The 12,472-nt window shown below is 36.2% G+C and overlaps 1 protein-coding gene across 1 annotated transcript; it reads right to left on the reverse strand.

Annotated features, from left to right (window-relative positions):
* Positions 1–1,337: 1,337 nt before the first annotated feature.
* Positions 1,338–10,072, reverse strand: LOC134668190 (uncharacterized). Its single transcript, XM_063525695.1, has 6 exons — positions 9,868–10,072; positions 8,536–8,693; positions 5,947–6,081; positions 4,767–4,971; positions 3,969–4,113; positions 1,338–3,453 (listed from the first exon to the last, which is right to left on the reverse strand). The coding sequence occupies exons 1-6, from the start codon at positions 9,953–9,955 to the stop codon at positions 3,294–3,296; spliced, it is 891 nt and encodes a 296-aa protein (XP_063381765.1). The 5' UTR covers positions 9,956–10,072; the 3' UTR covers positions 1,338–3,293.
* Between the last annotated feature and the right edge of the window lie 2,400 nt (positions 10,073–12,472).

Raw genomic sequence — 12,472 nt, forward strand, 5'->3', positions numbered from 1 at the left:
TATTATTTTTGTATATTTCAAAAAAACCGGGTAAGTGCGAGTCGACTCGCGCACGATACAAAAAAAGGAAAAAAAAACGGGCACCCATCCAAGTACTGACCCCGCCCGACGGTGCTTAACTTCGGTCAAAAATCACGTTTGTTGTATGGGAGCCCCACTTAAATCTTTATTTTATTCTGTTTTTAGTATTTGTTGTTATAGTGGCAACAGAAATACATCATCTGTGAAAATTTCAACTGTCTAGCTATCACGGTACGTGAGATATAGCCTGGTGACAGACGGACGGACGGACGGACAGCAGAGTCTTAGTAATAGGGTCCCGTTTTACCCTTTGGGCACGGAACCCTAAAAACGATAATAATAAGAAGAATGATGAATAAAGATATAATAGTAAAATTCGTTCCAGCAGGCGTTCTACATGACATTAAAGCTCTCCAAAGGGCCTCTACGTGTTGGATTTATGTATATCCCCACGCAAGCCTATCAAAAGACCCGGATTTATACGGCCCGATTCGGATTTTGAAATTGACATCTATTAGATATCTTTTAGACACCACCAAGATACGATAACAATATGTTTAAGACCTAACCTGTCAAATTTGACAACTTAGAGATCCAATTCACATCTAATAGATATCCTTTTCTATCTAACGTAAAAGTGACATTGGTTGCCCGAATTGCGCTGCAAAAGAGAACTAGTTGATATCTTAACTGTAACGTATCTAGTACGTGTCGTCTCTTGTGAATATCTTGAAGTTCGAATACGGCAGATAGGCCCGTGAAATCAAAAATACGAAAATCATATTGGACTAGCGTTCGCTAGTTCTAAATACTCTTATGTACGTTTAGAATAATCATATTAACGTATGCAAATGTTTGTTTATTGAACTCGCAATGAATGCGGTGAAATTAATGTGTTTTAGCCTCAATTTGGTAGCTCTAGAGAACGTAAATTATTTAAATGTATGACTAGAATTAATTTCAACCATATACACGAATTTATTTGTATGAGAAAAATTATGTTTGCGTGTGATTATTTAATTTTGTGTGATTTCATAAACTATGCACATTACCAAATTTTGTCGAAATCGGTTCAGCGATTCATAAGTCTAGGTATCAGACAGACACATTTTCGCATTTATAATTATTAGTTATTGGATTATAATAAATTATGGAGAGTTAAATTTTTCGTTAATATATTTACAATAAAATGAAATAAAACCTATTTATTTGGGGGAGGCCTATGTCCAGTAGTGGACGTCCTCTGGCTGATATGATGATGATGAAATAAAACCACAATTATTCAATATTTACTTAAATGTAATGTGAACCGAAATAAATAGAGAAGCTTAAATTATAATAGTAGGTATATTACGATACAAGTGCGAAAAGTAGAATTTCGCACGTGTATTTTACAACATTCTACAGTACATTATATGGCCCTTTAAATTTTAGACACGTATTGTGCCAATTACCGCATTAGGGCGGTAAAGTATTAGCACCATTATGTACTGTAAATAAATTATTGTAATAATTAAGTATAGGAAAACATTCTAAATACACGACTAACATACATAAGTTACATATTCATCACATCACAAAAATTAATTAAGTACTTTAGAAAGATTGCGTTAAAGATATAATTATACATAAATTATATACCTAAAAAGTATAAAAGTATACATGAAAATTAGTTGTTCGTTTCATTTACCTATAAGAAAAATTTTAGCTAAATAAAGTTAAAAAATACAATTCTAATATCTTTATTTAGTATCATATCATATACTAAGATACAAAATCAGATAAAAAAATTAAAACAGTATAATGAATACATTGTCAATTATCAACCAAAATTTAATAACAAAAATACTCCTCATAACCTCGTATTTATTTCTTATTCTATACTAAGATAGGTACGAGATTTACATCGGTATTTATTACTTTTGTAGCGGGTCTCTATTTTTTCCTAAATAGTTTTAAGTCATAATGTATTGTTTGTCCGAATTTTCGTTAGTCATAATTGGTTTTTCTCAGAAACGCGTAACTTTTCAGGATTGCCACAAAACAAACCTAACCTAACCTATCCTATCTATAGAATATCTTTACGAAAATCCTGAAAAGTTAATGGTTTCAGTTTTATGACTAACGATAATATGACAAACAATACATTATGACTTAAAACTTTATGGGAAACAAAGGGTAAAGGTAAAGGGTTTTGTAGCGAGTCTTGGTTCATGACTAAATTAAACTAACATAAATGCACTGGGGTATACATGAGTGACGATCATTATTCCAAAATGAAACAAATTAAATGAAATACCCATTGACGTATATCACAGGACGGGCCTTACGGGCACTAAAAACCGGGCAAGTGCGAGGCGGACTCGCGCACAAAGGGTTCCGCACCACAATGCAAAAAAAAAAGCAAAAAAAAAACGGTCACCCATCCAAGTACTGACCCCGCCCGACGTTGCTTAACTTTGGTCAAAAATCACGTTTGTTGTATGGGAGCCCCATTTAAATCTTTATTTTATTCTGTTTTTAGTATTTGTTGTTATAGCGGCAACAGAAATACATAATCTGTGAAAATTTCAACTGTCTAGCTATCACGGTTCGTGAGATACAGCCTGGTGACAGACGGACGGACGGACGGACGGACGGACGGACGGACGGACGGACGGACGGACGGACAGCGAAGTCTTAGTAATAGGGTCCCGTTTTACCCTTTGGGTACGGAACCCTAAAAATGGTGCTTACTAGTTCAGCGGTGTCACTCACGAATTAGAGCCATTCGTGCAATGTAATGCAACTAGTTGCGACCAATCCCGCGCGTGATGCGAACTCGTCAACCAATCGCGTTGTAGCGATGTAGCACCGATGTACTGGCCTCATTCATGCCCCATTCTTATTGCCCGTCAGGTAGGCCAGTCCTGATACCTTATTTCTGGCTCATAAACAAATATGTAGGTGAATTGCAAAAAAAATAATGCTTACATATACTTAAAGACCTGTATTAAATTAGTCTGAAGTTAAATGATTCCATTGTTTACGATAATAAGCCGTTTATGTAGATTTAAGTTATATGCATAAAAGTATGTAAGTAAGCGTATGCTTATGAACTTATATGCGTATGAATTAAGTACAATCAATACAATCAAATACGATTTACATATTTAGTTGATTTTCGTAACACAATGGAATCAACAACACAACATTTTGTACAACTTTTTTGCCATTTCACCCAAATAAATCTTCTATATTTGAACCCAAAAAAGTCCCGCTCCTAGTCTCACTTATTCCGTAAACTTGGGTACTATATTTCCTAAACACGGTGCAAAGAAGTCTGGCTGGCGAGCGGCAGGTTCCGCCATCATTTCTTCTTCGGTGTGGTGAGTTAGAACCAGCAATGTTTTGAAGCCCGTGTTCTTACCTAGGCCCACGTCTTGCTCGATCCTGTAAATTGTGTCTTCATTAAAAATCGTCCAAGTGCGAGACGGACTCGCGCAAGAAGGGTTTCATACTATTACGCAAAAGAAATGGTTGTCTGTATATATGACGTCATTACCATTACATTACGTAACCTTACCATGGAGATCTGTCCACAACATGACACTTTTGCGTTCATGCTACCGGTGTTCAGTTCATCGCTTTATAAGACGCTATCAAGTCAAAAACGGCAACGAAATCACTTTTATTTTATGGGAGCCCCACTTAAATATGTATTATATTCTGTTTTTAGTATTTTTTTTGTTTTAGCAGCAACAGAAATACATCATCTTGCATTCCTGCCGCAAATGTCAAAACCGATGTCACCACCCGGAATTCTGAAGGAAGCATTAAAGTCAACATCAATGCTGTTTCACAATGCAGCAGTAATACTGGTGCAGTTTGATTTTAATCTATGGGCCTTAGTAGCCTGAAAATAAATGCTTTGATTGATTTTGAACCTTAATGGTGAATATACTTACATGTCTCCGATAAACAACACTCTACTAGGGTCAGTCACAAACGCCCGTCGCATCGCGAATACTCCGAAGTCCTGTGACGGCTTCCCCAGTCCGATAGGTTCCCTTTTTACTAATTCCGACACCAATTCGGCGGCGAACGATACACCTGAAAAGTAAGAAAATCTGTCTGTTTTACTGGGCGATAATAAAAATAATAATCTGGCTATACTAGACTGGGTAACTCTTGAAATGTAATAAGAAACGACAAAATATTCAAGGATCCTTTGATTTAAGGATGAGTCATGCTAAACCGGGCCGGGGCTGGGACGGATCTTCCGGCTCTACGTTTTCTATGGATTGCACCACGTGATCATCGATCAGCCGTCATAGAAAGTTACATGTCGGACGCCTCGGCCCGGGCTCGGCCCGGTCAAACGAATTTTGACCCATGTAATGCAGCTGCACTTGACATTGCGAAAGTCACATTTTTTACAAGCTTTTATTTACTTTCACCTGACCGTTGTCTGTCTGTAATCAAATCTTGCAAATTTGATCCACTTCCCGATTGAGCTGAAATTTTGCATACATACATACGTAAGTCGGGTGACAATGCAATATTATGGTGTAATTGAGCTGATCTGATGATGGAGACCGGAGGTGGCCATAGGAACTCTGTGATAAAACTACGAAACCTTATTGTGTTTGGGGTTTTTATAATTGTCTCGATGAGTATTAGTTGCCTGTGGGAATAAAAGTACAGTCAGCGATAAAAGCTTGTACCAAAAATGGAATTTTTGTCAAAAACTTATTTTAACATACCTGCTGCCATTTGTCCATTAAATGGGACGTATTTATCCGTCGGTCCATTCATAAAGAGCACTTCAGGCCTCTTCAGATACGTCGCGGCTTTGTACATCTTGGCCAGATTCACTTTGTAATCGCTGTCAAACGCCACGGCCCCGATGTCGGTGTCGTCGATAAGGTACTCTGAGAAGTCGCCGAAGTTATCGTGGACGACATCTGGCTGATAAGGTTTAGTTAGTTTGAAGTTGACAGTGAAGCTAAAGGTGAAATTAGATAGTTCATTTTCGAAGACGAATGAAAAGAAATGAATGAAAGATCTGTTTTGGGGTTTTCAATCGAAGTGTCACGTCTGAACACAAAATGAACCAAAAGTGAAGGGTACAAATGTTACGCTTTATTAGGTCAATATATATTATTATTTCGTCAATTTGGGAATATATGTACCCCGTTCAAATCTATATTATCGTGTAACGTAAAGGTTACGTAGTAACTATTTATTAATCTGTGGTGAAGCTTCTAGCTATGTGGCCATAATTATAACATAAAGACAATAATAATAATTTACGACAAAAGTGCAATATTAACTAAATATAGACAGTGGTGCAGATAGATGAAGTATGATATTCTGATGCTTAATGTTTAATTTTAGTTGATGTTGTATATTATGTATACCTACTAGAAAGTAAAAATTATACAAAACCTCTAGTGTAAATAATCATTCGATAATGTGACGGACTGTGTACGCCGCTAGCGTTAAGTCTAATTTAGTTTGGAAATTGAATGAAATTTACACTAGGGTTAGAGAACTATAGGTAGAGATGCTTTTCAGATACGCGTTGGGCAGCCGAACAAAAAACTTACATAATTAAAGTTTATAAGGGTTCCGTACCCAAAGGGTAAAACCCTATTACTAAGACTGCTGTCTGTCCGTCCGTCCGTCCGTCCGTCTGTCACCAGGCTGTATCTCACGAACCGTGATAGATAGACAGTTGAAATTTTCACAGATGATGTATTTCTGTTGCCGCTATAACAACAAATACTAAAAACGGAATAAAATAAAGATTTAAGTGGGGTTCCCATACAAAAAATGTGATTTTTGACCGAAATTAAGCAACGTCGGGCGGGGTCAGTACTTGGATGGGTGACGGTTTTTTTTTGTGTACAGTTTTTTGTTACAAACAATAACAATACTTACTCCATATTTAGTTTTAAATCCGTACGATTCAAACATCCTTTTCGTTTCTGGACACGTTAAACAGTATACGTGCTTGTCAAAATTAACTGACTTGAGATATTCAACCATGGCTACTGACGGAGTTGTCAGCTTTTCCTGTAAAAAATAGAATTATCATAAATTAGAGTCATCACAACAGAAAAATTTAGGTCATCGCGCCAAACTAGTTAAATTACGTAGATACATTGCATGTCGAATAAGTAAGTACGTATGCACTACCTACAATTGTACAAATACTGACTGTCATATTACTTTACATGACGTACTTATGCATCTCTTGCATTTTTAAATAGGACAGCATAATTTAACATCGTAAAAACTTTTATCTAACTTGTACTCATATCGTTTAAAACTTAACTAAAACTAAAAGTTTTTAGGTTAAATTGTGTTGTTTGTTTGATTCAAAAACTTCATTATTAATCTGTTTTTTTTAACTATGAAGTAATATCTATCCGGCTCGAAGGACTAATGTTCAGCGGTGAGGTGGATAATGCCGGTTCAGTTGAGGCGAAGATAATTAAAACCGTCTTGTATAGTCACAAATAATTATATTATCAAAAGCACAAGTTACATGTTTAGGTAGATAGTAATGATGTGAAGTATCGGGGGGCACGGCAGTGCCCCCGCCAAGTCGAGCGCGAAGCAAACACTGCCGTACCATCCTTTACTGGAACCATTTCGCCGCATTTTCAGGCCCCTATTTGAGAACCTCTGGATAAGACCAGAACGCAGAAATTTTGGTCATCCAGTAAGCTATAATCACATACTTAAAATCCAAAATTTCAAGTCTGTAGGTCATTTAGTTCCGAAGTTAAGCGAAAGCAAAGTTTCGCATTTATGAAACTCACTCATGATCATCAGAATAGAACTAGTACTTCCCATAAACTCAGAGAGCTGAAATTTGGTACAGAGTTAGGGTTTAATGGCCACATAAAGGGAAAACCTAAAAATATTGCAATATCAGTCACGTTTTAAAGATCTAAGAACTGCATAAGTAAGTTTGTAATCCCATATAAATATATGATATTACAAAGTTACTGTTGCAGTTCCTACAAATAGTAGGTAAAGTAAAGTAAAGGTACACTACGATGTACGATGTGAGTATGAATGAAGATATGTTTAGTTATGATATGTGTATACATAGTATGGGTATGAGTACCCGAAAAGAACGACTGCCTACAAAAAGAGATGAGATCCCATCAAAAACATTACATGTAAAAAGGTGCAAGTCTCGCAACGCTTTTACTACAAAAAAAGTTTTGAGATGTAATGTGAAACCAAGTTGGTTATTTTAATCAGTGCCAGGGGGTGTTAAAACCGTATCAATAAGATATCTTTAATTTGTAATACGTATAATGACTTGGCCATCGCACGGCTGCATAATGACAAAAGGATCATCGTCACCTATTAAAAATAATTCTAATTGAACATAACGCTAGCGCTAATTGCAGTTTGAGCATTACACATATTTACGAGTATGGTACGAGTAAAGCATTATGTGCTATTGCCAAGTCATTATATGATGATTAGTGACGGATTACTGATTATTATTTAATTATTAGATTTAATGAATGGGCAATACGAAAAACTGTTGCTACTGTATAAGAATCAGAACCGGAAAAAAAGAAAAGAAAGATTTGTAATAATAAAAAAACTACTCCTAAAAAGACAAAAAATGTGTTAAATAAGAAAATCTAATAAAATAAATCAATATGCCCACGTTTCTACAAAAAGGAGTGAAATCCCACCAAAAACATTCTGTAAAAAACTAGCCAAGTCTCGATGGAGCTGCTTGTTTATCTCTAAAAAGTAATGAAATCTAGACAAAGGCGTGCCAAGTCGAAGGTTCCTTACTGCGATTTCTTTATTATTATAGTTAATGTTGTGTGACTTGGCCGTTGAAGGGTACACAAGGGTACAAAACCAGGTGCTCCATGACACCATTGCACCAATCTGCCATTGCACCAAAAAGAAGTGTTTGTTTCATGCTCGCCCATACATAAGTATTATTGAAATACGCAGCTTTATCAAGCCTACAATTGACTGGTTATTGAATCAACGTTTTCCAAGTGGCAATTTTCCATCGTTAATGGGTAGCGGTTCTGGTGACAGATTGGTGCAATGGTGTCATGGAGCACCTGGTTTTGTACCCTTGTGTACCCTTCAACGGCCAAGTCACACAACATTAACTATAATAATAAAGAAATCGCAGTAAGGAACCTTAGACTTGGCACGACTTTGTCTAGATTTCATTACTTTTTAGAGATAAACAAGCAGCTCCATCGAGACTTGGCTAGTTTTTTACAGAATGTTTTTGGTGGGATAAATTATTCTCGTTCCCATGGTAATATAGTTCAAGGATAGAACAATACCATAGATAACTATGAAAAGGAATTAGTCTTCTGTTGGACTTGCCAACACCCATTATAATATAAAAAGTAATAATTGCCCAAATACCTAATATAAAAGGAAATAGTATAGAACTCTCACTTATTTCTTGCATATAATAATTTTCCCTATAATTAAAAAAAAACAGTCTATTGTACTTACAAAGCCACCAGGGATTCCAACTTTATCGAACATAGTTGTATAGTTTTCTTTTGATCGTATACTATTATTGGAAACAAAATGTACTGTTTTTCCATTTTCTTTCATAAGTCTGAAAAATTCTCCAACTCCAGGTAATGCTTGCTTTAACCATAATACACCTGTAAAGCAAAATCAACCTTATTACGTAGTTGATATAATCCGTATTTAAATGCTTTGTCTATTCACCGTTTCCTATAAGTAATAATATTAGTTTAGGTATTTACTTTATTGTTAACTGTAAGTATACAAAATTATTCTTCATGTATATTTGAATGAGTGTAGAAAACGTCTTTCCTGTTTCCAAGTTGATTTTATAAAAACTATAGTTAATTTTATTTAGCATTAGAAAGAACCTGAAAGAATGAGTGGATATTTGCCGTAACTTATTTTTGAAATGTGTTTTTCAATTAAAAGACATATCAAGATTGCTTACCTTATTTCTAATGCTAAAAAAAACGAACTATAGCATATGTTTAGATATATTTTATATGCTACATTTCATATTAATTATAAGTACCTCTTGCACAACAGTGAATAATAAAGTGTGCCCTTGCTAAAGATAACGTAATTCTTACGGCTCGATTCGGAAAATGAAATAGATCTCTACTAGACCTCAACAAGTTACGATATGGATAATTTAAAGATATTTGTAAGATAGATATGTCAAATTTGACGTTTCCGCGATTCTGGAGGTCCTCTTGAACGATTTCGACAAGTTATGACTTAGATATCCAAGTCACATCTAGTCGATATCTAATGTAAATCTAGTTGATCTCTATATCGTTTCTAGATCTTGCGATTATCTCGTTTCCCGAATACGCGTGATACTCCCATTTTATCATGAATTAAAACAGCTGCTAAAAGTAAACATTAATGACTAATCACAAGAATAATATCAGGGATCATTATCAAAACAGTTATCGGCATTACACAGCGTTTCATAATTAGGTATGTATGTGAAAATATACATGTCTTGTTAATTAATGATTGACGTTATGTATATTCATATAACTTTGTTGCTTAAAAAAGTCTCAACTTATATTGTAACACCAGTTTTACAAAAACAAATGAATATTGTTTTCATTTTCATAAGTTTCATAACTATTACTGCTGTGTTTAAAAACATAAGTTTACAATGATTCACTTTTCTATTTACATTTGTTTCATAACTAGAACTGTCCAATTGACAGTCTTATCAATGACAAACTATACGTTATCAGTATATTTTGAATATGAACCCTCACACTATTAAAACACAGTCTAAAATGGCTTGATAAATAAATATCAACTCACCGTCGCAATCCGAGAACACATAATCAAACGAGTCCAAAAACTGCTTAAAACCATCGGAATTCACTTCAATAAGGTTCACTGGGGCCATTATTAACACTGTTTTGTAATAATTATCTAATAACACAGTATAATTAAATAATAAGAGTATATTTAAGACTAGAACGTGCGTTTATAACCTCTATAGCATACGGAGTGCGATGCCAATGCCGCTGTCGTGAATATATTCGAGGTTATACTACACGTTTCCACTGTCTGACGTCACCTGACGTCATTTACTGTGGTATGTGGCGGCCGGCGATAGGATATACGTATGTTGAACTAATTTTTCAAATAATGTCGTAGTTTCTCACTCATCTCGTCTGAGGTTAGCAGTATGGCTAATATGGTCGGTTTTTTATCATCTGTTATCATCCCTGTCACGTTGTAACTAGTATGCAAGTGCGAAAGTGACGCATGACATGACAAGTGATAAAAAGGTGACCATGATACCGCTGCTGGAATAGATTCCTTGTAGGGATAAAGTTCGCCTTCGTATACCTCATTTTCTACAATTTTAAGTGAACCTGTTTTAGTACAACGAAGTGACTACTGCTACTATTTTCTCATCATTTCTGTACGACACGTCTGCGTTTTACCGATTCTAGCTTCACTACCATCCTTACGTAGCATTTAGTGCAATGGACACTTTGAAACGGATGCCCAAAACGAGTTGTAGGTTATTGATTGGCGTCCGTTGCTATAACGACGACCTTGCGTCAGCCGGCCGGCTTCCATGCCCTCTGCCACAGATTGCGTAACCGCCAGTATAAAAAAAACTTTTAAAAATATGTGGGAGGTTAGGTGAAGTAATAATAAGTAAATCAGTGTCAAACTTCAAACATTAAACCCCCTAGTGTAGAATTGATTCGATAGCGTGACGAGCGTTTGCGTTTGCGTTATGTCTATTTTTGTATGGAATTTTGAATAGCGCGCCAAGCGGGACGTTTTGGGAACTCTAAATCTCATACAAAATGACACTTAACGCAAACGTCACGTCACGCTATTACACTAGGGGTACAGAAGTTGAAGATGGTATATAATTTACAAATTCGTTTACTGCAGACTGTCCCGCTTCGTATAACAACTGTGGCTATTTATTTTAGTAATACATACATATTTTTCACGTAGGATACATATAGGATCTAAATATAAGATCTATTATAGAAAATAAATTGCTGCCTAAATTATTGTTAAGTGGTAACTACACGAAATTGTAGGAATCCAATAAAGTGGTACTAAAAGCGAAACATGATGGCTACACGATTTGACTTGTCATCAAAACAACCGCTTTTGACATTTATTTATCCTTTGAGGCAGAATAAAGGAACTAAGTATACCTATAGATTTTCGGTTCAAACGCCATCTTTGATAGTCACGCGTCGTGATTAATTCCTTTGTTTTTTGCTCATTAATATTTTTAAAGTGTAATATCGATAGCGCTATTTTAACAGTCACAGACAACCGCCTAACGAATGTGGCAGTGTGCAGTGAATGGAGAATGTTGAATTGCGATTAACCACCATTTTGGAGTCAACGGCCGGTAGTCCACGTGCTACTTGTAAAGTCCAGCTATCGCTTTACAAGAGCTAATAAAATCACCCGTACATTTATAGTCGTATTTTAAGCTCCTTATACCTTAAACTCACACAGGCGAAATGGTCCCTCTGGACTGAAGCCATAATTTTAAAAGAACAATACTTCTTCTTCTTCATCATCTCCTTCTTCAGCGTATGTTCGCCCACCGTTGGGCATACGCCTCTCCAATCTCTTTCCCTTTGGAGTGTTTATTAGACTCCCTTATCCAGACTGGTCCTGCAGTCTCCTTTATGTCATCGGACCAACGGGCGGGTGGTCTGCCTACACTTCTTCTGCCTAGCCAGGGTCTCCACTCCAAAACGCACTTGCTCCACCGTTCGTCGTGAAGTCGGAACATGTGCCCTGTCCAAGTCCCCAGGCCCATTTTACCTATAATTTTCTCTCTCTGTGGTCGCTCCCTCATGACTGAGGATCGTGGTCATCGGTGGATGTGGATGCTCCACACCTACCTATAATTACCTACAGGAAATTTACTTTTGTACGGGACAACGGTAGACAATTTCGTGGAATGCCCTAGTTCCTTGTCGGACATTCTAAATACAACTAGGAAGTTGATGATTAGTTGTCATTGGGCTGTAATTAGACTTGGTGATTGTCTAATCAGTTCCAGTCAAGGCTTATTTAAATGAAATAACTACCATGGAATATTTTCAAGGGCAACTATGGGAAAGATAGAAAATGTCTGTTTGTACACTTAAATTCTAAATTTAACAAATGTACTTTGTGTATTTTTACGACACAGATGATTAGCTGGTTAAACATGGCAGCGATTTTCGTAATACCACAGAATTAGTAATAGTACCTACTACCGTACAGAAAGGACACTTCTTACAAAACCGACGTTTGACAGCGATTCAGGGTCGAATCATGATATCCCTTTCTAACTTATGGCACTATCGCTTTCGACTATTTAGGGTTGTTAAAATTCACGTAAATATCTTCTCTGCGGTCGTGCACGCAAAGGGACGTC

The sequence above is a fragment of the Cydia fagiglandana genome, chromosome 10, assembly GCF_963556715.1.
Source record: "Cydia fagiglandana chromosome 10, ilCydFagi1.1, whole genome shotgun sequence".
NCBI lineage: Eukaryota > Metazoa > Arthropoda > Insecta > Lepidoptera > Tortricidae > Cydia > Cydia fagiglandana.